Source organism: Vigna unguiculata, chromosome 7, assembly GCF_037176805.1.
Source record: "Vigna unguiculata cultivar grain cowpea cultivar isolate G323 ecotype 2 chromosome 7, ASM3717680v1, whole genome shotgun sequence".
In the NCBI taxonomy this organism is placed as follows: domain Eukaryota; kingdom Viridiplantae; phylum Streptophyta; class Magnoliopsida; order Fabales; family Fabaceae; genus Vigna; species Vigna unguiculata.
The window spans coordinates 43810084-43836194 of record NC_140798.1 but is presented as its reverse complement, the minus strand read 5'-3'; the positions used below and the strand labels follow the sequence as shown (position 1 = coordinate 43836194).

The 26111-nt window shown below is 30.8% G+C and overlaps 3 protein-coding genes and 1 pseudogene across 5 annotated transcripts; 1 reads left to right on the top strand and 3 right to left on the bottom strand.

Annotated features, from left to right (window-relative positions):
* Positions 1-2238: 2238 nt before the first annotated feature.
* LOC114191564 (long chain acyl-CoA synthetase 6, peroxisomal) lies at positions 2239-10629 on the top strand. The gene is made up of 23 exons (XM_028080806.2): positions 2239-2509; positions 3599-3659; positions 3751-3828; positions 3968-4039; positions 4130-4211; positions 4301-4406; positions 4504-4580; positions 4900-4944; positions 5026-5112; positions 5361-5450; positions 5593-5672; positions 5753-5846; positions 6320-6408; positions 6504-6592; positions 7001-7130; positions 7251-7369; positions 8078-8201; positions 8285-8371; positions 8753-8856; positions 8959-9044; positions 9914-10000; positions 10083-10169; positions 10257-10629. The coding sequence occupies exons 1-23, from the start codon at positions 2389-2391 to the stop codon at positions 10350-10352; spliced, it is 2091 nt and encodes a 696-aa protein (XP_027936607.1). The 5' UTR covers positions 2239-2388; the 3' UTR covers positions 10353-10629.
* Positions 10630-11687: 1058 nt separating this feature from the next.
* LOC114191565 (chemocyanin-like) lies at positions 11688-13303 on the bottom strand. The gene is made up of 2 exons (XM_028080807.2): positions 12974-13303; positions 11688-12179 (listed from the first exon to the last, which is right to left on the bottom strand). Exons 1-2 carry the CDS (start codon positions 13221-13223, stop codon positions 11800-11802), a joined length of 630 nt encoding a protein of 209 aa, XP_027936608.1. The 5' UTR covers positions 13224-13303; the 3' UTR covers positions 11688-11799.
* A 2086-nt stretch (positions 13304-15389) lies between these two features.
* Positions 15390-18914, bottom strand: LOC114190604 (sugar transport protein 13-like). 3 transcript variants are annotated; one of them, XM_085675662.1, is made up of 3 exons: positions 18730-18914; positions 17673-17969; positions 15390-16331 (listed from the first exon to the last, which is right to left on the bottom strand). In XM_085675662.1, exons 1-3 carry the CDS (start codon positions 18862-18864, stop codon positions 15666-15668), a joined length of 1098 nt encoding a protein of 365 aa, XP_085531788.1. In that variant the 5' UTR covers positions 18865-18914; the 3' UTR covers positions 15390-15665. The 3 variants fall into 3 exon arrangements, with proteins under 3 accessions (XP_085531788.1, XP_027935357.2, XP_085531789.1); XM_028079556.2 differs by having other exon boundaries at positions 17673-17964; positions 18730-18898; XM_085675663.1 differs by lacking the exon at positions 17673-17969 and having other exon boundaries at positions 18730-18898.
* Positions 18915-20582: 1668 nt separating this feature from the next.
* LOC146884887 (sugar transport protein 13 pseudogene) lies at positions 20583-21126 on the bottom strand (annotated as a pseudogene).
* Between the last annotated feature and the right edge of the window lie 4985 nt (positions 21127-26111).

Here is a 26111-nt window from a genome sequence, read left to right as displayed (position 1 = left end):
GTGCCATGATGACTCATAATAGATTATGTATATCACATGATTAAAATTCTAATGAGTTGTATATCTAATTATAAACACATATTTTATTGGACTTGGATATCATAAAAAGTCACAACTTGATATTTTTAACATAGTAGCAACATGTTTATCCAGTAGTTAGGATACTAGAGAATTATTACTTATATTCTATTCGTCTCGTTGACATCTCTATATATGAGTGTTTAATGTTATTAATGTATAAAATGTATTATATCATGGAATGATATTATAATGATTAAATCTAATGTCTACGAGTTATATTATAGGTGTTTGAAACTTGGAATTGTAAGTTTGTGATGATTTATTAATTATATTTGGATTTGTATATTACATAAAAAACCTATAATATAACATGTATTCTCTTACTTAAAGTTATATATCATGTATACTAAAATATTATACCATAAGAAACTCAAGAAATTTTGAATTTGAGAAACTCACCTTATTACTTGATTATTATATTGATTGGAAATTTTAATTGAATCAAATGTTAACATTTGATAAAACACACTTAATACGAGTCTTTTGAAAATGTTTGTCATTTGTTGAATGATATTTATTTATTCTTTAGAAGTAAAATTACTTTAATTAAATTAGTTTATTCAATTTTGTATTTTATTGATACAATTACAACCGATACAATAATAAAAGGTGAAAACTCTAAGTGCTACTAAGTTATCTAGCGGTATTAAGATATCTAGTCCGAATGCATTAGTTACAATAATATATATATATATATATATATATATATATATATATATATATATATATATATATATATATATATATATATATACGAGGTTATTCAAATAAATATATATTCAACAAAAACTAAACGTTCATAATTGAATTTTTAGAATATCTAAGTAAAAATTGTGTTATTTACTCACTTAAAAAGATTGACAAATAAAATCTTAGAAACTTAAACACAATATTAAAGTTACATAAATTATTAAAAATTTAATACAACTCATCATGTTTATTAAACTTTTTATTTTTTTTAAAGTGAGTGGGAAAGTTTATTAAAGTTCCTCCTATCTAGTAGTTGAATACGTTTTAATTTTTAATTCTTATAATACTTTTTTTTTTATGAATTTAGACAATAAAAACTATTTTTTCAAAAATAATATGTAAAAAATAAAAGAAACTTAAAACTGTGTGTATAAAGAAAGAGAAAATTGAATAAGTTTTTCTATAAATAATTAAAAGGAAAATACATAGAAAATAGCTGATGGTTAATTTGATCCTATTTTCTACATGCATAGAAAATATATGATGGTTTGATTTGATACCATATGCATAGAAAATGAAATTTTAATTGTTTAAAGAAATAATGTTAAAAATTGTATAAATAATAAACAAATCTGATACTATCATATATCAGTATCTTTCACTCTTGTAAAGTGATGATTAAAAGGTCTTTATGTGCATGTTTAAAAAAGGTTTTAATGTAAAAGGAAATGCATAAAAAGTAGATGAGGTTGACTTTATCTTCGTTGTTTATTCCCTGAATCTACATAATACCTGTGCTTTTCAATCATTACTGCAGGATTCTTTAATTAACATTCTTATTATTATTCTTTAAAGTAACGCAGAATAATTCAATTTTAACTGCCAGTTAATACTTTAAGATGGCCATTTTTAAATAAATGTTCACCATTAAAAATTATGGATATTTCTCTTATTTAATTATAAAGACATATTTAATTTAATCTTGTTAACTAAAGTGAGTTTGAACCAGAAAATGATAGAAATTTGAAAGATTCCGTTTCTTATCCTTTAGTAATATAGATAGATACATGGATCAACTTCATGTATCCAATCGTTTTCTTTCTCCCTATCGTCCTAAAAAAAAATCAAGATTTTAACTAATGTACTTTTCAATAAAAACTAATATATTATCATAAATTTTATATATTTTTTATAAACTTAATTCACACTGACCAAAAAATATCATAGTAATTCAATTTACGAGGTATTGCGTTCATTTCATATAAAAATATCAAAATTATGTTAATTTTGATTTACTTTTAAAGTTTAATAACTATGAGGTTGTGAATAAATAATATGGCTTTTATAGTAATCAGTCAAGTCTATAAATGAAAATTTATATTTTGTAATTGAAAACATGGAAAACATTTCATATATTTTAGTAAAGAAATAGAAAAGATTTAATATATTAATGAAAAGGTTGTCTTAACCTTCTTGTGCCTGGCGTTTGTTTCGGCTAACCCGGTTCATCATCAATATCCTTGCTTATTTTTCTCTCATCCTTTCAGATAAACACGAAGCAAAACTCAGTCTTTTTCTCTCACCAAAACGCCACTTGTCCATTGTCGTTTCGATTCCATGGATCACACGCCTGCTGCGCAACGTCGTCTTCGAGCTGTTCACGACCACCTCTCCCCCACCGCCGACGAATCTCCCTCCCACCTCCGATCTAACCCCACCGCCGGCGAGTTTTTCTCCGGTACTCCCTTCTCTCATGTCTGCTCTTATTGCACTTGTCGTACCTCACTAACGAAGCCAGGATAATGATAGTGACGTTCGATTTCTCTCTCTCTCTCTCTCTCTCTGTAGGATCATGTTCTGTGTATATCTTTTTTGGTCTTTGATTAGTAGTGAGTTGTCGCTTTCGAATTTGAGATTGGAGAAAAAGGAAAAAAAATGGATTGGACGAGAGGATTCCTATATTGTGCTAGGGGTACTTATAGCTGATTGAAAGGTTTTATGAATGAATATAGTCAAGTCTATTTATTGTTATCTTCGATTTGTGTGCATTTGGGAAGCATTCGGACGTGTTTCCTTCTTTCATGTTTACAGAAATAAAAGGCATAGGGTGGTAGCCATTTCTTTTGGAATTAAATTCAACGGAGGTAGAAATATTTGGTATGGGGGAGTTTTTGGTTGCTATAAATGTTTTGGTGGAGAGATTATTAATTTGATAAACCTGAATGGTTCATGTACCGGTTCCAACTCTCCAATTCATCATCACCGGGTTTCTTTATTTATTTTTAATTTTATTTAGCTATTTATCAGAAGCTAGGTGAAGGTTGAACCGTGTAGTGCAAAAGTTTTAGTTCCTGATGTACCAATACTCTTCATGTATCATGTGTGTTGACTTCCTGCCTCCGAGTTGTGTGGTCTGGGCAATCACATCACTAATTTTGGTACTTAATTGTTAATTAACTGTGATAATTACGTATAAATTTAATGATGTCACTCGTCTAGTGCTCTATGAATTTTATTTAGAATCATTTTACATTTTTTGGAGACAATGGTAGGAGCTAGGACTCAAATCAGAATGGCATTTGTCATAACGCATTCTGTTTCTGAAAGGTGAACATATTCATAAAACTGTAATTTGTTCTTTGTCAATCATATTACTCAGGTGATATTCATAATGTTACATTTGTTCAAATTTTCCCACAACTTAGGAATTTTCTCTCTCTCTCTCTCTCTCTCTCGACTAATGAATATTTTCCTAGTCCATGCTTTTTGGTATTACTACATTACTTTTGTGCAATTTCTTTTTGTTGACATCGTTACTTCTGAACAGAACAAGGTTATAGTGTTGTACTCCCTGAGAAATTACAAACTGGAAAGTGGAATGTTTACAGGTATACCTCTTCCATTGTTCTTGATCTTAATTGTATACATCATTCTGGAGCCATGTCCGAGTCTCATATTATTCTCAATTCTTTCTGGAAGATCTTTACGATCTCCTCTGCAGCTAGTGAGCAAGTTTCCTGATCATCCTGAAGTTGGTACCCTGCATGACAATTTCGTGTGAGCATCACTCCTTTTTCTATGTAAAATTAGCACTGAACTTCAGAAGATTGATAATCTCAATCAACTGTGCTTTAATAAAAAAATATTTTAAATGTCTAATAAATTGATGTGTTCTTTCAAACTCTGCTAATAAAAGGCGCTCAGTTGACACCTTTCGAGACTACAAATATCTGGGAACACGTGTCCGCGTTGATGGAACTGTTGGGGAGTAATGATGCTTTCTGAGGCTTCTTTGCTTTTTCATTCAAATTCACTTAACATCCTTCTCATCATTTCCACTATCCCTTCACTTTTTAAGGTACAAATGGATGACATATGGAGAAGCAGGTACAGCCCGGTCAGCAATAGGTTCTGGTTTGATTTATTATGGAGTCCCAAAGGTGAATGCTAGATTATAGTTTTATGGTTGATTATTATTTTTTGTTTTACGAAGTATCATGTAACCATTGGTTTATGCATTCTTGTTTAGGGTTCCAGTATTGGATTGTATTTTATTAATAGACCGGAGTGGCTCATTCTTGATCATGCCTGCTCTGCATACTCATTTATATCAGTGCCTCTGTATGATACTCTTGGTATGTTTTTTACAACTTATCAGAAAGTTTTTTGTCATTCATATCTACCTTGGCTTTACTTTCAGATTTAACATGAAAGAAACTGCTTGATATGTAGGTCCCGAGGCTGTCAAGTATATTGTCAGTCACGCTGTCGTGCAAGTTATATTTTGTGTACCTGAAACATTAAATGTAGTAAGTATATGTGAGATTTTTCATAATATTGCATATCCCTTCCGTTCCTTTGTATAATCACGAGTACCCCTTTGGTAACTTGGTGTAATGATGGATTTCCGCATGCAAATACTCTGCATGGGGTATACTTTCCATGGCTTCTGGAAAATGTGTTTAATAAGCTAATCCAACACACACTAGGGTGATTAAATTCTGTAGATCATTCAGATACGCTAAAACAAAGAGTTAAGGACCATGTGCATATCTAATTTAGTTATTTTGCTAGCACTTACGGTCTTGTTTTTCAAAAACTTATGTATCATATAACCTGCCCTTGCAGTTGCTGAGCTACTTGTCTGATATTCCAACTGTGCGTCTAATTGTGGTATGTGTGAATTATGGCTTATGTTTGAAATTAAATGCTCATTTTCAAAGTAAGTCATACTGATTTTTGGTTAGTGTGCAGGTAGTTGGAGGTATGGATGATCAAATTCCATCAGTTCCATCAACAACCGGAGTTCAAATTGTTACATATTCAAAGCTACTCAATGTGGTAATCTTATTGTTTTCTGTGTCAACAAATGTTGATTTTGTGGAGAATAGACAGTCCGTTATCTATCATTATATTATCTGCTTCCTTGAATTAGTAAGGAAATTCCATTTCTGTTCTGTGGTTCTCTTTCTAATTATCTATTGTAGTGTATAATTCGTAAGATCCTTTTTTAAATGGTGTTGCTATTAATTTGATATGCTGTTATATATTATACTTATTACCTCATTGTTCATGTGGTTTTGGTTTAGGGACGCAGCAATCTCCAGCCCTTTTGTCCACCCAAACCTGATGACATTGCAACCATTTGCTATACAAGTGGTACAACTGGAACCCCAAAAGTGCGTAGGTTCGAGTAGAATTATGGTTTACCCTTTTTCTTATTGATATTATGATATACTATTCGCATAAAATGTTAACTTTGCTTATATTAGCTTTATGAAGCACTTGTTTTAATCTTTCTGCTCAACAAATTATGGTCAGGGTGCTGTCTTGACCCATGGAAACTTTATTGCAAGTGTTGCTGGGGGTACTATGGATGAGAAATTTGGCCCTTCTGATGTGTGAGTAATTTTTTAAGGCATACAATGTTCATTTCCATTTTTTTTACCTTCTTTCCTTATTTTTTTTTTTTAATTTTCAGTTATATATCCTATCTCCCTTTGGCTCACATTTATGAGCGAGCAAACCAAGTCATGATAGTACATTTTGGCATTGCTGTGGGATTCTACCAGGGGGTATGCCTTTGACTAATTAAACTCTTTATTTCTTTCATTTGATTTATGTTTACTCATTTTGAATGAGCTTATACTTTTATGAAAAATTAAAATGTTATATACAAGTGCTATACAATAAGGAGCCCATATGATATTTTATGAATATTTTCGTTTTCATACTTTATTTCATGAAATGCTGCATTGACCCATAAGAGATTTCTGTGAAGTAGCAGTCTTTTATTATAGTATTCTTATGTTCCATATATACACGTGTATGCATGCATGGATTATAAATTATAATGCAACCTAAAGTGTACAATGTCTAAATAATAGCAGCCTTTTCTGCTCGACTGTTAGTTTTTTCTGGCCATGTAATATACTTTAGAGCTCTGCCTTATGTGATGCGTTGATGGTAGATTTACTAAATTTTGTTTCACTTTATTTTTCAATATTCTCAGATTAGCATAAAATTTCTTTTTAACATTCGTATGCAGGATAGTATGAAATTAATGGATGACATGGCCACCCTAAGACCTACTATCTTCTGTAGTGTTCCTCGACTATATAACAGAATATATGCTGGGTAAAGTATTTATACATTTATGCTTTACTTTTTAGAACTCTCTTTTTCGCTTCTTGTGTGCTCATTGTATCATTCAATTGGATTTTTTTTTACAGTATCATTAATGCTGTTAAAACATCTGGTGGTCTGAAGGAGAGATTATTTAATGCTGCCTACAATGCTAAAAGGCAGGCTTTATTGCATGGTAAAATATATTCACAATGATTTATCTTTGTGTAGCATACATTTAAATACCTGTTTTGCCAGATTTTTTTATGGTGGTGGATCACTATTCTGGCCTAAATATTGAATCAAATTGTACTTGTACCTTGGTTTTCCCCTATCCTTTGTTCATTGATGGTTTTAGACACCTTGTTTATGTGCAAGATTCTTCTCCTGCTCCATTATTATTTCTTGTAGTGGGTGAATCTTATTTACCGCAATAGTATCATGTTTGTTTTCTGAAACTTCTATTGTCTTTTAAATAGCTGGGAAAGTTTTCTTAGAATGATAGATATGGCTAAAAAGGTGTAACTTATCATTTTGGCTTTAAAGTTTTAGTATCATTTGAAAGAAAACTTACTTTTGACGTCCATATTTCCATTTGTTTCAGGGAAGAACCCTTCTCCAATGTGGGACAGATTAGTTTTCAACAAGATAAAGGAAAAGCTTGGAGGACGAGTTCGGTTTATTGCATCAGGTGCCTCGCCTTTATCTCCTGATATCATGGAATTTTTAAAGATGTAAGTTTTGCATAATATTAATGTATACAATACTAAAGAGGACATTCCACTTTTTAATATTATTATTATTATTTTTAATCAATTTTCTCATGCTGAATAATATGTGCACTTATTCTGCAGTTGCTTTGGTGGTCGGGTGACTGAAGGATATGGAATGACAGAGAGTACTTGTGTTATAAGCTGCATAGATGAGGGTGACCCACTTGGTGGTCACGTTGGCTCTCCTAATCCTGCCTGTGGTGAGTACTAAGTATGAATTCTGCATCATATATCTAATAGCTTGCAGTACATTCGCGATTTAAAACCTGTTTGGTATTACATTTCAGGTAGTATGTGACGTACCAATCGACTTGTTCATGAACTGGTTAATTTTTTTCTATTTAGAAAAATAAGTAGTTGCAACATCTCATCATTTGTAGTTATTCAAAATGTTATTTTCCTTTGTATTGAATTTTAGGGATGGGCTGTTTTCTTTATTTTGTGTGTAGTTTTGTAAACATCAAAGTTAAATTCTTGATTGATTTTGATGCACCTGATGAATGAGTAGGTCTATCAGTGTGTTATTGGGCTGCTGAGGGGGTTCTTATTATAGGATTTCACTTGGACTCTCATACTGCAATTCAATCTCACAGTCTGGAAGTTAATAACCTCAGTATATATCAAATCTGCCCAGAAACTGTACACGTCTTGACTTTTGAGCCAATTCTCTCCCACAAATAATTATTCTCCGTGTCTTTGTTTTTTTTTTTTTTAATTTAGTTGCAATGGGGTTTACTGTTTTAATTATTTTATTTTTCCCTTGCAGTGATATTGTGTCTAATAATCCTAAAAACGTGTTCTACTTAGCTCTCCTTATATGGAAGAATTTAAAAGATGAAATTATATTTAATTTATGTCAGCCGAAGCTTTGTTATGCCTAGTGCCAAGAGTTTTGTTCTTTGTTTCAGAGATAAAACTTGTGGATGTTCCAGAAATGAACTATACATCTGAGGATCAGCCCAATCCCCGTGGTGAAATTTGTGTGAGGGGTCCCATTGTTTTCCGAGGTTATCACAAAGATGAAACTCAGACGTAACTACCTTTCATGCTATTTGCTTGAATGAAATTTACCTTATCATATTTAAAACTACTTGATTTTCAATCCAATTGTGCAGGAGAGAAGTCATTGATGAAGATGGATGGCTTCATACGGGAGATATTGGAACGTGGTTACCTGGTGGTAGACTAAAAATTATTGACAGGTGAGATAGCATCATTCTAATTGTAATTCTAATCCATGATTAATATGATACACACGGCTTCTTAACTTACCACCTGGCATTAGATTGAATCCATCAGACCGCAATTATGCTCTATTCAATGAGTAGACTTGAATGGCACTTTACAGAGTGAACTTGCTATGTCCCATTGGTATTTTGTTCAATGAGTGCTGCTGCTGTAAGACTTATAAGTTATAACTGCATACTGCCTCCATTTAACTTTTATAATTTATATATTTAACTTCAGTAGGATGGGCTTTGAATCTTGACACCCCTAGTTTCCTGTCTACTTTCCCGGCTCAGTTTTTACAACATTGACTGAAATTGTCAAGCATATGAATGAAAGCTTTAATTTTGTGACAGGAAGAAAAATATATTTAAGTTGGCTCAAGGCGAGTATATTGCTCCTGAGAAGATTGAAAATGTATATGCCAAATGCAAGTTTGTGGCGCAGTGCTTCGTATACGGTAAGGAAATAAATCAACACACAAATTTGGTGTGTGATCTTTGTATCCTCTCTCTTACTTTACTCCTTACTAGCTTGCTGATGCTTCTTTTTTCTTTTTTAGGTGATAGCTTAAATGCTTCTTTGGTAGCTGTTGTCTCAGTGGATCTTGATGTCTTGAAAGCATGGGCCGCTTCAGAAGGCATAATGGTAGTATAAACTTTTAAGACTGTTTTAATATCTATTCCCATCTATGACACATGTACTGAAAATCCATCTAGACAGAGGTTAAAAGTTGGTTTTACTTTGTGCTTGAAATCTTGAAATGTATTTTTGATTCATATTACTATAACTCTACAATATAGTTTGGAAAATAAATGTGACATGATAAAGAATTGGTACTAAATTTGTGAAAACAAAATTGTCAGATACCTGATCTAAAGTGAACGTTTTCAGTTGAGTCAACCGACGTTTCTTTGATTTCGTCATACGAGTGAACTAACTTTTCTTTGATTGGTGATCATAGATTTAAGGTTTAGGGTTTATTCTTATCGTGGTTACCTTTCTCTAGAGTTACACTTCTCGTGTTTCCATCTTTGTTTACTTTTTCGCCTTTGGTCCTGTGTATTTTATTTTTAGTCTGCGCAACTCTATTCTTTTAAAAAGTGCCTTTATCAGTCTATTTTTGCAACTTTTTTCTTTTTGCATGATTTTAAGTAACAATGCTTTTGTGGTTTTTTCAATCTTTGCATCTATTTTAGCACATGTGGCAGTGGCTCTTTTCTTTGTATGATAGCTCGTCTATTGATTAGTTTCAGTATATTAGATATTCATCCTTTGAGGCTTGGCAAAATCATACCGTTTAAAACAAGGGATGTTTTTATGTGAACTCTTAAAATCAGAGTGTCCCGATTAATTTTGAAATCAAGAAAGTAGAGTCTGTATTTTATATTAAAATTCAAGAGAATTTCAAGAAATTTATTCCAATCATCTTATTTTTCTTCAATGAGTTGATGTTAATTTATCGAAGCAGTCTGCAACGTTAACTGATACTCTTATGTTGTTGGGCATGGGTGTAGTATAATGATTTAACACAACTTTGCAATGATCCAAGAGCAAAGGCAGTTGTCTTGACTGAGATGGATGCTGCTGGAAGAGATGCTCAGGTAGGTTATTCATTTTATGTTACACTTACGTTTACCTTACAATTTAATAATATTAAATATCTGTAACTTTATGTGATTGTAGCTTAGAGGTTTTGAATTTGTAAAAGCTGTCACTTTGGTGACCGAACCCTTTACGTTGGAAAATGGTCTGCTTACTCCGACATTCAAGGCAAGCTTTGAGTCCTAAATTTTTTTGTTTTTCATTTTAACCTGATATGGCCCTAAATCATGTTGTATATTGCGTGCAACTTTTCAGATTAAGAGGCCTCAAGCGAAGGAATATTTCGCAAAAGCAATATCTGATATGTACAGTGAGCTCTCAAAAACTGATAGTTCTCAGAAAACGTTGTGAAATTGAGGGTCTCCCTTCACTCCCCTCAACAGATAAATAAAGAATCGTGATTCATTCCATCGTAAGGCAATAGCAGAAGGATCCAATGGGTACGATCTTGCAACTTGTTTTCTGATGATAACAGTTGTGCTAGAACCCCAACAAGATCCAATACGTGATTTTTATATATATATATTTTTCAGTAATATTACTATAATTTTTAATATATTCATTATTATTATTGCTGTTGTGAATCACTCAATACCTATTCAGTGGCATTTTGATTTTATTTCTTTTCTTTTGGTGGGACTTCACTAACTAATGTTATGCACCTGGGTTTTATGGTAATGACTGTTATTATGAATTTTCTGAATGAAATGGAGTCGGAAGAATACTTTCATGACATTATCTAATTTTTTAAAAAGGATCTTGATTCTTTGTTAAATTTAGAAAATGCTGACATTATGTCTCTTACTGTCTTATGGAAATAATCAGGGGAACAAAAGTAAAAGGTAATCGATAAAGAAGAAAATTATTCTTTACAGGGAGCAGTTCGATTTTATTTTAGATATTTTTTAAAGAAAAAAAAATAGACCTTAGTAAGTAATATGGTTTGTTCTTCTTTTGCTGATCTAAGGAGTAAGAATAAGATTATTGAGGACATTGGCGTGCACCTTAAATATTCTTGTTTTTTCTAGTGTATATTAGGTATGCCTAATCATACACATTTTAGATAGAAAAATAAAAGAGAAATGTTTTTTTACATCCACCACTTGACAATCACTTTTGAAGATAATATGGTCATTTAAAGAAGTAACCTTTTGTGATTGAAAAGGAAAAAGAGAGATGGGTAAAAAAAATGTGAAGTGGTTGTAAAAATTTATGGTGTCAAAATAATATAACTCAAATAAATTAGACTAGAGTAAATTTCACTGTAAGAAACAAGAAGGGAGGATAGAATAATGGTCAAATTTTGGTATTTAAATAACTGTCTTATGTTCCATTGCAAGAGTGTAAAAGTTGCCTTGAAAGTCTTTTGCAATGCCGTCCAATGACACAATTACATCTTACTATGTTAGGCGATTAAATTCTTGTATCTAACAATTAACTAATGTAAATGATAGTTCATAAAGCCAAAACCAGAGCCAAAACCTTAAATTGAGTGACAAAAGTAATTGACTTTTTTTTTTCCTCTTGGTTTTAAGTGGTATCTAACAAACCAATTATGATGAAATCAACCACATTATTCGCAGAGCACGCTTTGTTGCGTTACTTGGTCCCCGTGAGGTTCCTTACTTTACTTTTTTCCCTCTCTTGATGTTTAATGTGTAAAATTATAGGAAAAACACCTTCTAATATATCTAATATGCGTTTTTGTTGTCATTGAAAATGGTTTACAAACGTGCCAATGATCTAGGCTGCAGAAGACCGAAAGTTCATAAAGCAAACTAAGCATAAAACTTTGTTATTAAACATAGCTAGAGAAAGCAAGTAATAGGACTATTGGCATGGCCAAACTCATCATAGAAAAAGCTCCCTTTAGAGCAATCAATGGATTAGCGTTGCTAGGAGAAGGTGCTGGTCCATTGGAAGCTTGAAATGTTGGAGAGGCCAAAGCTGATGGAGTAGGTGCATCAGCAGAAACCTTGAGCACGTTTATATCAACCTTCTGTCCAGCTTCACAGTGGCCAGGAACGCCGCAGAAGAAGAAGTGGTGGCCGTGAGTGCTTATATCAATGGAGTCATTGCCGGTGGTGAAGGTTGCAATAGGGGATGATGCATTGCATGACTTGTACATGGCATGCGTCACTCGCATCACATTGTGGAATTTGTCATTGTATTCAAATACTACAAATACAAATTACCAACAATTTCAGAATTTCAGTTATGTAGTTATGTTGGTACTAATCATCATAATTAAGTAAAATCCATGCTCTGTAATGATCTTCTTGAGTTGAATGTTTATGAAATGTAGAAATGTAAATGTCTCCGGTGAGGCCAACAATCTCATTGCATGTTTTGTCTTCTCATCCAAAAGAACTTGAGCGGAGTATAAAAGGTTAACGCAAGTTGAAGTGGTGGGTCATGCTGGTTTACAACTATATAGTCATGAAACAGATGTATAATAGGCTTACATACAAATAAAAACAACTAAGAAACGAAAATGTGTACAAGTGTAAAAAAGCAAGAGTTTTTATGTAGGGGCCCTCCCTAAATACATACTTTATTTTCTTAACATTACAAACAGTCATAGAGGTGCAAATGGTGGGATAACAAGTAATTGAAGTTTTCGACACCCAACTCCGCATTGCTAGAAAGAGATACAGTAGCAGTGTATTTTCTTACACATATTTCTATAATGGACTGAAATCTTTAAAATCACAAACTTCTGTTAGTTTCTTCTCTTATTTACTGAGTTTCATGCATGATTTTCCAATTTCAAGGTCACAATTCAAACTGTGTTTGGAGAAGAAAAGAAAGGGTATCCCCTAACTTCAGTATTGTTTGCATTCTTATCATTATTAGAACAGAATGCAGAAGTGTGAGAAGTATGATTTGATCTCCATCTGCTAACAATGAAGAAAAACCAACACAAAAGAACAAACAAAGCATGCAATTGGATTTGAAGGGAAGAAACTTACTGATAGTGTCACCAATTTGGAAGTTCTTGGTAGCAGCCCACTTCTTGTAGTCTATCTTTCCAAGCGTAGTCCAACCAGCAGAGTCCCCAACCTTGTACACAGCTGCATCTGAAACCTGCAGAATTGCCATAACTATGAACAAAGCCACAACTCTCTCTACCAAACCCATGGTTTTGAAGCCCTTGTTTTTTGTGTCTGTTATCGTTGAGGTTGGGGTCTTTATACCCTTTTGACTACTACTAACTGCCATTGAAGGCCTTAGATGTTGGAACTTGAAGAATGGCAAAGTGGATGAACAGGTCCCACTATTTTTCTTTAATTAAATGGTTTGTTATGTTTGATGAAAACTTCATCTCTATTAGTAGTATATGGGAAAGGGAAATGTGGGTCTCAGTAATAAGTGCTCCACTCACTTCTCCTATTTTTCTTTTGGCATCAAAACCAAACTATGATGGAGTAAGTGTGTGGATTCTTCTAACCATGCTAATCTAACCAAGTACTTTTCTTTACGTTTAGTGTTTAGTTATATTGCAAACTCTGAAAACCTTACAACACTTACCATTCATTAGTAGTTACAAACAAGTAGTTCGCGCTTTATTGTTTTAGAAATAGTACATAGAGCGTGTAAAGAGTTTTCATATTATATTCCTTATAAAAAAAAGTCAGGACATAATTTGTATTCCTTAGATGTATATTTTTTTAATCTTTTTTCTCGATTAAATTTGGATATTTTTCAAAAAATATCAATAATTATAAAGAAAAAACTATATCAAAAGATAATGTTTTTTTTTTCATATCTTTAAATTATGTTATATATTCAACTATATTTGTTTATTACGATTCATAATATAATTTGTATATTCAAGAGAATTTATTTATTATTATTTTAATTATATGTAAATATTTGTTCTGTTAGCTATAATACCAGTATTTAACTAATACATGAAAGTCAGCATTAAACATAAATGTCAACATTGAGAAAAACAATGTCAGTGAAAGCACAAATTTGATGTAACTAAAGCTTCATAGACTACTACAAGTAGCTTCTATCATGATTTTACCATCGTTTGTGATTTCTTTAAATTAGCAGAAAACTATGTACATTTATTTGAACTAGATAAATATTCAAAAGGCAATAACATTTTATAATAAATTGGAGAAGGGAGAAACACCAAACTTGCATGCTGAGTCAGGGTAATTTAGATGGTATTTTTACTAGGTAAACTCCTTAAAATCTTAAAATGGTGACAATACAGTAAGTTTGTTTACTCGTTTTCTATTTGCATGGTTAACTCTTTCATTGATGTACCATACTTCAATTTAAATTATTATGCATGTATGATATTTTAATGATATTTATTAGTGAAGTATATTCATGAGTATTTTTAAAATGAAAATAATTTATAATCTTTTATTTTAATAATCTTTAATATATAAAATTTTAATTTTAATTTATATAATAACAAATATGTTTATCACGTATTTAAAATTTTGTAGACTTTTTAATATATATATATATATATATATATATATATATTAACTATAAATTTTATTCTATTATTTTTAAAATAAATATATTGATACATTAGACGTGTGAATATCATATAAGTATATTATATATGTACATCATAGTGCACCAATATATATATATAAACAAACAACATAAATAGCATAATAAAAAATACCCATTTACTAAATTGAAAGTCACATTTGATCAAATTTTGAGTAATAGTATTATAATCGGTAACTAATAATTTGGTGACTGCCATTATAGACTGCAACCACCATATATTGTTTTCTTTTGATGATCTTGTTACTTTGCACATCAGAGAAGCATTAAGCAGGACACTAACTTTATACAACCTCCAACTGAAAGCTACATTATTTTTTGTGTGTATCAAATGACAATTAATAAAAGTAAATTAAACAGCCCAAATAGTTCTTTTCAAATGGAGTTACGTGTCTTGTGATTTCTATTGCTATAAGAAACTCATCACATTCACAGAATTAAATTCTGACTCTAATCACAACCAGAGTCCTACTTTACCTAATATTCGCTACACTGCTTGTCACCAATCATTAACTCCAAATGTGTGGAATTCACAAGTAATATTAATGTAATTAAGGTTTCATACTTTTAGTATTATGCATTCCCTTCACTCTATATTGACCTCGTTGAGGTTGGTATAACCTATTTTAGTGTATTTTTTCCACCAAATGGCTCCATAAAAAACTACTAATTCATTTTTGGTGCTATGTAATAAAATAACATCATGACTCCTCCTACAGATCACCAACCATGCGTCAAAGTTAATGCTTGCTAATAGTTTTACACTACATTTGTCCACTTCTAATTGCATCAGAATTACTGTGACATGTGTCATTCGCTGTTGCAGGAAAGAAAGAAAAAACAGAATAAGCAAAAGACAAATAATATACCAGGACTAGGCTTTTGTTTTTTGAAAATACAAACATAGTACACAGTTATTTGACTTGCATAACAGGACAATTAAGTGGCATTACAGTGTTACAGACACATGGCACTAACAAAGGGGGAGCAATAACATGGTAAGCTGTAAGAACCAAATCTGGCCAAACACATTTGAGAAACCAAACCAAACTATTGCCAGAATTTGTCTAACTAATAACTGAGAAGCAGATTAAATCCCTGAAGAATCTTAGTTCTACTTGGTCAATTGCCAATGACCACTTTCTCTTCTTTAACAGAATCATCTTCAGCAAACCTCTTCCACAGCCAATGGTGCTTCCACACTCTCTCTGTCATGTCTTCAATAGGGACATTTTTTGTCTCCGGGAGCAGGAAAAGCACGAAGGTGGACATGATCAAGACACATCCAGAGAAGAACAAGAAGATTCCAAACTTGAAGAAGCAGAGCATCGAGAGAAAGGCCTGTGCAATGAGAAATGTGCAGAGCAAGTTGACACATACAGCAATACTCTGCCCCGCTGAGCGAGTCTCCAGAGGGAAGATCTCACTCGGGATAAGCCAAGTAAGAGGACCCCATGACCATGCAAATGCGGACACAAAAATGCACACCATAACAACCACCAACACCGCAAAACCCTTTGATAGGTCATCGTAGTGGTCCTTCACCTTTATTCCTATTATAACTGCAATAACAAATTGCGACAAGAACATCTGAACTCCAGCTTCGAATAACAACATTCTCCGACCAAGTCTGTCCACCGAATAGATTGAGACAACAGTGGAAATCACATTAACGCCACCAATAATCACAGTGCAGTAGAGTGAAGCATCTTTTGTGAATCCCAATGTGTTGAACAAAACCGGGGCATAAAACATAATGGCATTGATGCCAGTAAACTGCTGAAAAACCTGTTTCAATTAGGAAATTTCAATTGGTCATACCCATACACCTAAGAATAACATTGATTCAAATATGTAAAAGAGTGAATGTACAATTTTGTCATTTTTACAACAGATTCTAGAGTGAAGGCTATAATTGGTTACTCACCAAGAAAATGTTTTACACACTCCTTGAAAAGGAAAATGAAAACTTGATACAGGTATTCTCATTTTGATTATATTACCGGGACTGAATAATTTTCAATGCACTCTTTTTACATGAAGCATGATGTTTGATGTCTGTAAGACAATACTTCTCTTGAAAATTTAAAATAGATTCTATCTTAGAATTTGATTTTAGAAACTTAAAATCTAAGAGTTCCCAAACAGACATATACATATATATATATACATATATACATATATATATATATATATATATATATATGTTAATTTTGATAATGCCTCACCCAAGTTCCTTTGAGAGGTTTGACAAAAAAAAAATCCCAATCTCCAATGTCCTTTATCAAGTGGGTTATGGTTAGGACAAAGGTGGATTTGACATATTCAAATATTCAAAGATGGAGTCAAGTTGTTTCAGTTGATCCAGATCAAAGGTTGAGACGGGACAACTAGGCCAAGTTGGATAAAAAATCGAGACAAGCCAATTTGGATCGAAGGTCGAAATGGATTAGCCTAGGCCAATGAGTGAGACGAGCCGGAACAAACAATTGAGAAAAATCTAGTCCAGATGACAAAAGAGACGGGGCAACCCAAACAAATGGATGAGACAGGCCAACCTAGACTCACAATTGAGACAAACCAGTATGAACTGACAACTAAGACGGACTAACCCGTGCTGACAGACGAAATGGGCTAGCCCGACACTGAGATGGACAAACATTTCAGATGTTATTACTATTCAATTATACAAGAAAAATCAATATTTGAGCATAAGTCGAAGATGGAGTCAAGCTGTTTCGACTAACCCACACCAAAAGTAAGATTGGACAATTAGGCTAGGTTGGACAAAAAACCGAGACAAACCGGTTTGGACCTAAAGTCAAAATGGACTGTCCTAGACCAATGACTGAAATGAGCTAGAATAAATAATTGAGAAAAGTATGCTCAGAATAATAGAAGAGACGGGTCAGTCCAAACCAATGGATGAGATAGGTCAACCTAAATTCACAATTGAGACAGACCAGTCCGTACTGACAAGTGAGATGGATTGATTTGTGGTGACAGACAAAATAGGCCAACCCGACGAATAAGATGAACAAAGTTTCAGAAGTTGTTACTATTTAATCATACAAGAAAAAACTAAACACACGAAGATGATAAGAAAGTATTTGAGAAGACAGCACTAACATGCAGGGCAATGGAAATGAGGAGTTGAGGTCGGTTCCTGCGCTTGAGGATATTCCTGAAAGGGTGTTTGACCTCTTTAGCCACATTGCATGCATCAACAAGCTCCAAGAACTCAGCCTCAATGTTGTCGATGCCACGAATCTTTCTCAACACAGTTTTTCCTTCTTCCAAGTGACCACGCTCAATGAGACTGTTTGGGGTGTCCACCACCACCAAAGCCCCCAAGCTCAGAAACAATGCTGGCAAACCTCCCAAACCCAGAGATAACCTCCAACCCCAACCACCTTTGATTCTGCTCTTTCTCAACCATAGTCACCATCACCCAACAATAAATAACATCAAGAAAAAAATGATCACAAATACTTTATCAGGCAGAACAAAATTCAACTAACAACAAATTTTACTAAAATAAATTTTTGATATCGTGGTAAAAAGTTTACTTTAAACCTATATCAATTTTATAAAACTAGAATATAACGTGAGATATTCGACCATTTGTTATCTCTGAAAAGATTTTCAACACCATAATTTTGTAGTTTCATCATTCAATCCTAATTACATGAGTTATTAGCATTAAATAATCGAAAGCTTATTTACCCAGATAGTTGTAATCTTAGCTAAAGATATTTTTATTGAAGAAAATCTTTGTATGAATCTTTATACTATACAGCTTTAAATGTTTCTTGATTTAAAATTGTTAAATACTAATTTTTAATATTTTCATAATAAAATATATTTAATATTTTACTAATTTCTAGGCCAGTGCAAATTTTCACACTAAGGAAGCAAGCAAGCAGGCCTTTCCGAAACCAAGAGTTGTGGAAAAGAACATAGAGGCCATTGCTTTGCTTGAGAAGCTTCTTCTTTGAAGCATTTATGAAGGTCCAAAACCCTAATCAGAGTGGGGAAGCATGTGGTTGACTTTTGGGTATGCGAGAGAAAGTAATATAAATGGTACATTGTGCTGATTTTCTATGCACCAGAATCTCTTTGGAGAACAACTCCAATTAAACCCTGAAATGATGGAATTGGAAAAATGAGCACAGAAGAAACTTACTTGTTGGTGGCATAGTTGACAAGGTTGGCAAAGAGAATGCCAAGGGTGATATTCAGCTGGAACAGTATATTCAGTGCTCCTCGCATTCTTGAAGGTGCCATCTCTGAAAGGAAAACTGGCACGGCCTGACATCATCAAAACTTGAAGGAGTTACAAGAGTGCCAACAAACCCTTTATACAGTTCTTGCTTTTAATTACTATAAACTTCACTTAAATTTAAGCATGCTGATTCATATCATTGTGGGGACATTCATGTCTGCTACATCATGCATTTTTTTTTAATATTTCTTTTATGTCGGCCACCTTCTGTATATGTGGTTACTAAAATACACTTACACACCTAGTAAAAACTACAGAACCTATTTTTGTCTTTAATGAGGGACACGATTTATATGCCAATATCTCACGTCAGCTTTACTCATAAAATAACGAGTTTCTATTCTTTATTGGTTTTTTAATGTTGTTTTTCTGTGTTTTCAACATATACACCGATAATTATTAATTTTAAAAATTTTAAATATATTAAAATTATTTCTAAATATCAAAATAGTACATTTTTAATATAAAAAAGTATAAAAAAACTCAGGAAAGAAACTGAAGTCTAAAATAACAATCATATTTCTTTTACGTTAAGATATGCTAATAATGTTTAATTTTAGTTAATGTGGACTTACTTTGAAATTTTGATTTCGATTTTAAAATTATTTTTAAGGACCAGTTTAATTATATGTTAAAGCTCTTTTAATGAGCCTCAGTATAATATTTAAATACTCTTGTATCATTTTCAAAATTCAAGAAAACATCAGTTATTCTTTTTTTTTGCTTTAAATATGGTTTTATCTTTCAACTAATTAACTTATAAATATCTTACTGAAATAAAAAAGTATAACGTTTCGTAACATCTTTTACATGTTATTATTATTTAAAATAAGTGTGAAAGTCAATATCAACATAAATAACAGCCACACATCCCGAGGTACGCTCATTAACTTGTTTTAAATATAAGTGTTACCATTCATTTTTCTAAAATACTTATATTGAATTAATTTTAGAAGCATACACGTATATGATAAAGACGTATACTTGTGTCAGTGTATGATTTTAAAGTTCACAGGAAAATGAAACCATAGCTCTGTTCAATAAACTATAGACAACAACCTGAACCAAAACCAATTATCCTACACATGGGATACCATGATTCATGATGTATCAATTGGACAGATATTATCCCATACGAACAATTTTTCCTCAACTTCTTTTTTTAGATTGTAAATAAAGATTTCCTATTTATAAGAATATTTCAATTATTTCACACACTTTTTAATCAAATTAGTTAATTATTTAAAAAATTATATTATTATTATTATTATTATTATAAAAATGTCCTTATTATATTTAAAGTTTAAACAGTTAAATACGATATTAAGTACTTGTACTTTAAATCTTAGTAAAGTTTACATTATTTATTTCATTAATTATTTTCTATTAAAACATGTAATTCACTGAGAATATTTCGAAAAGAAAAAAAGGATGCATCATTCTACTACAAATAAGTCTTGTGAGAAGAGAAAATAAATTTTTGGCAATGGTCTTAAATCCTTGACTCTCTCTTTTGGTCAAGTCAATACATGGAACATAGGTAGAGAAATTATTACAATAAATCTATTCAGAATTTTTATTCTTTAAATTATACTCTCTTATTATTGACTAAACTTTTGAATGAGTCATCAAACTATTAAGGACCAAAACTTTGAATTACTTTAATTTAATAACCAATTTTAAAAAAATTTAAAGAACATTAATTCGATCTATACATATAGTTTCTGTAGATTGAAATTGTTTAGTTTGTGAAATTATTGAAGCAAATGAACCTGGTTAGCAAAACCAACTCCAGAGCCGAGTAAGAGCCTGCCAACGATGAGCATGGGGAGGTTCTGAGCCGCAGCATTGAAGGCAACTCCAGCAATGAAGATGAAACCTGCAATGAGCATGGTGGCTCTTCTTCCCTGCTTCCGAGTTATGTGTGAGGCCAAAAATGTAGCAGTTAAACCCGCAAGGTACAAACACGATGTGAATAGTTGCAACTTTTGATTGTCGTATTTGCAGTAGTTGCTCTCCAACTCTTTCTCTTCCACTGTCCTTATGTACACCTCCGGAAAAAACTCTTTCAGGAATGCTCCCATGGATGTCACACCACCTGATTCAACTCACCATAACTCAAATATCTTCATCTACTACAAAATCAAAATTTCTAATGACAAGATTATTACCTGAAACACCAACGTCGTATCCAAACATAAGACCTCCGGTAGCAGCCATTATGCAGGAAAGGATGACGATTGGAGTTATCTTTGCCTCAAAATCATTGCCACTTGCTGTGAAGCCTCCACCAGTCATACTTTATTTCAGATAATTAAGAAACCCACACACATGCACAAGAGAGTGAGAGTGAAGAACAATGTTTCTACTTTCACTTGCATGCCTTTACACTTTGATTTATATTTATATAACCATTGAGAAAGAGTTTCACTTTGCCTTTTCTTTCTTTAATTTTTTATCCACACCCCATAGACAGATTTCCGTGATTTTTTTCGGAATGATATCATAGGCTTCCAAATATAGTATACTCTCTTTAATCCACTGTGGGTTATACTGTATTCGCTAGTTTTTGGAATTCACTCTTATATAGAAAACACCGAATAAACTTAATAGTTGATAAAAAAGATCAGCAATTAATATAATCTCATTTTGACAAAGCATAAAAGTTGTTATTTTTTATCATTTGGAGAGTATTTTCTTCACCGAAAAAAAATAACAAAAGAAAATTCTTATATATTTTATATAATATAAATAGAATTTTGATAATTACTTGAAAATGCTAACATAATTTAATTTGAAAAAATTTACCAACAAATTAGATTTTTCAAAACACTATTAAAAATTTTCATATTACATAAATTTTTTTTGTTGTAAATTTGTTAAAAAAATTTGTAAGAAAAAACTTTTTTCTGTTATTTTTTCTATAAAATTATACAATTCGTAAGTATTTCCTATAAAATTTGTTACAACAAATATTTTATACAAAATATTTTATAAAAAAATTGACAGCAATTTTTTATAATTTTTTTTTATAACAAAATTTATAAGTATTTTCTATAAAAAAAATTCAAAACAAAATTTAAAGTAAATACAATTTTTTAAAAAATTTAAAGTAAATACAATTTTTTTAAAAATTGAAAGTAAATATAAATTTTTTTTAGCAGGGATTAAGTCATTACAAAAAAGTGATATAAATGGACAAAAACATACAATATTTCATTAGTCATGATATGTTGTAAGTGTACATGAGTTGTAGTTGTAGGGATGTTCCACATGAGACTTTACGGTTTGATCATCAAATTTATATAAAAAGATAATTACATAAAACTATCCATGTCGCTTAACTTCTACATGAAAAGGTAATAATATAGTGGTTTACTTATTATTTTTTTTTTTTACTTTCAAATTATACTATTTATTTTTCTCATTCTTTATTTGAAATTCAAAAGTCATTCTCCACTTTATGAAACATTCTTTTAACTTTTGAAGTATTTGTCAGCTTTCATTGGATGTATTTCAATTTTTTTTTAAATATCTTTGTACAAGCTTATATCTTGCATTTTTTTAACATTATTTCAAGTTATTAAACTTCAAATATCATTTTCTTTTTCAATATGATATCTCAAATAATTTTGTTTAAAAGTTTTATTACAAAGCTTTACTGTCTTATGGGATAAATGTTTAGTTAAATTTTGAGTTCAGAGATATTTAAATACTATAACTTCTGAAAACCTTTTTATATATAATACATTTCAATTATTCTATTTATTATGTATTGGACATTTAACATATATTTAAGGCTTAAATACAATTTTTTTCCTCATTTTCGTAATGTTTGTTGCGGATGGTCATCATTTTAACGGAATGTTTAAAATAGTCATCATTTTAATCAAATGTTTAAAATAGTCCTCATTTTCGCAATTCGTGTTTTATTTTGTCTTTTTCTGTAGCGCTGTTTAAATCATTAACGGAGCATTGTACAGGTGGTACGGTTTGTATTAGGGTGTGTTACGTGTACTGTACATGTGGCTAATTAACGTTAATTTTTCAATTTAGAGAAAATTTTGCAATTAGGGAAATTTCTTCATCTTCGTCTTTCTTGAGCTCGGATTTGTAGAGGAAGCAGCTAATACTTGTCATTTCATCATTGGATTGCAGTTACACTCTTCATTTCAATTTTTCAGTTAATCATCATTAGGTGAGTGAGTTTAGAGTTTTCTGGGTTGTGTTTGCTCGTGAGTTAAGGTTTTCGTAATTTTATTGTGGGATTTGTTTGTAGGTGGGGTTCAGTGGGGTATTACTTTACCGCACCACACTCTAATACAAACTGTGTTACATGTACAATACTCCGTTAATGATTTAAACGGTGTTACATAAAAGGACCAAATAAAACACAAATTGCGAAAATGAGGACAATTTTAAACATTCGGTAAAAATGAGGACCATTTAAAATATTATGTCAATGTGAGAACCATCCGCAACAAACACTAAAAAATGAGAACCAAACAAGTATTTAAGCCTATATTTAAAGATCATAATTATTTTTCTTAATTATAATTCACTAATTTCTTATATCAACCTTTAACTTAAGAATTAAATATTTCAAAATATCATCAAATCAATTTAGATTCAAGACAGTGTCATTTATTAAATTTTAGATACATCTCATCAATCAATCTAGATTCAATCCAATGTCAACTATAAAATTTTAGTAACATCATTTTTTTTTATGAAAAGTAAAATCATATCATGAGAGATTTTAAGCAAATCAACAATAAAACATGTAATTCAAATGCACATAGTCTACATGACCTATCAAGGATCTTAAGTAAATCGGGAAAAGTTATAAAAAGAAAAAGCAGTGAGTTCAAATATAAAAGTAAAGAAGAAAATAAATTTGCAATTTAAGAAAAATACTTATCTTTTTTTTTTTTAATTGAAAAGGGTGCACAGTGCACTTGCACAGCCTCACCCACCAACATAATTTATTCAACATAACTTTTCTACATGCTCAAAGATATATTCATTATCGAAATTAAAATTTCAACATGGTGTATAAGAAAATCTCAACAATGTTTTCGTTTTGTAGCGGATGATTTGGCAAATCAATTACATTTTAAAGAAGTATAAATATGAAATAAAATGAGAAATATTATGTTGGAAAAAAAAAGGGTGTAGTTATGGTGTGAGAATGAGTGATAGTTAAGTAAAGGAGAAAATTGTAATCGTTAATCTATTAAATAAAGTTTTTTTACATGATTTGACAACCATTTTGACCATTTTTATAAATATAAAATAGTCTTAATAAAACTTAATTTTTATACTTTTAAAAAAAAGAGAACTTTTAAAAGAGAAAATGAATAATAATAAAAAATAATATCAAATGATAGTAAAAATTATATGGTATCAAAATACCAGTATCCTAATTTATTATCATGCTAAATCAAGATTTATACATCGTTTTGCATTTATATTTTTCATATAAGAGAAATAGAAAAAAGAAAATGGATCCTTAGCTCCAAAAGAATATGTGGAGGGCCATGAAAGATGCATGCATGAGGTTGAATGTAAAGGGAAGATGATTCATGTATTTATAAAACTTAGATATTGGTTGGACATCACGATTGGTCACTGCCCTGTTATTATTATTCAATTCTGAAATGTGATGAAGAAGAAAATTTAAGATATTGGAATGAACAGTTTATAAGCAAAAAATAAATTTATTCAATATTCAAATACATTGTTCACAAGAAGAGAATCTTGTTGATGATTGGCACACACCTTTTTCCCGCAATGTAGCTTACGTTTAGATAATGCTTCATACTTTTATTGGATTCCATATTTCATCTCTTTTATAACATTTTATTTTCTTTCGTTCATAAAAGGTTAGATCGAGTAGTTGGAGCCTTGTCTCTGTTTAGAATCAAAATTTAACACAAAAATATATAGGAAGTTGTCGTCATCAAACCAAATATGAAGTTTGCTGGACTCAATTCATGTATTGAATTGTTAGAATGACGTATAAAAGTTTATGATACTCTATTTCAAAAAATTAGGTTTAAATGAATAATTTTATATGATATATTTTTGACATTTATTTGTATAAATAATTTTATATACATCAGATAAAAAACAGAAAAGAAAAACATCTATATATACATCAATAGGATGGTAATTTTTAAAGTATATTGATTTTAAACGATGTTTTAAAAATAGATATTTTTTATCATTACACAACAAGTTTCAACTCTTATAAAGACTATAAATAAATCCGGCTTCGTCGATATTATTTGAATTCGTTCTTTCCTTTAGAGAAAATTCCTGTATTGGTTGGGTATAGATATAATGAGTATGGAGAATACTCACTTTTTTTAATTAGGGATGAAGATGTATATATTTATCCCGTCTCCATCTTCGCCCTATTCGTTAAAATAATTTGTATTATTTTTCAACCATTTGACTTGGCATTTGAAAAGTTTTCTTATATTTCTAAATTATTTTTTATCTTATCATACCCTTAAATATATATTTATTTTCTTTTGTGTGATTTTATTTAATTGTTTCTATTTTATCATTTTTCTAATATTTTTATTTGTTGTTTACTTTTATCATGAAGAATATTGTTTTCATATTTTTCATATAATTATTTTTATTTTTAACTCATTATCATACATGTAATTTTATCACTATAATTATATAAATAAATTTTATTTACTATGATATAATAATTTAATGTAATTATCATAAATATTTTTTATCATTATCCAACATATATTGAAGTTCAGAAAATAAAAGATGTGTGACTCATGTTGCTTTCCTTTTTAAAGAAGTTAGGTTATGTAAGAACTCTATCCCAAAGTGATAATAAAGATACATGCATGTTTGTAGACTAAAATAAATTTTAATATTAAATTCTTCAATAACAACACATTCTAAAATTAAATTTTGTTTTTTTATGTGAAATTATGATAAAATTTTTAATATGTTAAGAATTTTTTTCTTTTTATATAGAGTTCAAATGATTTTTGTAAAAAAATATTAGATTTTTTCATAATATGTAATATTTTTATTATATATGGATGTGATTTTATTATAAATTTGGTGTGATTTCTCATATTTTTTATTTCTTTCTTTTTTTCTCTTGTTTCTTTGTTAATAAAATCTTTTTAAAAAAATATTATTAATTCAAACCATACTGATGGAGATGTTAACATACATGCTCTGTAAGTTCTTCCTTTTATAATAAAAGATATAAGTAAGTATAAAATAACTATTTATTCAAA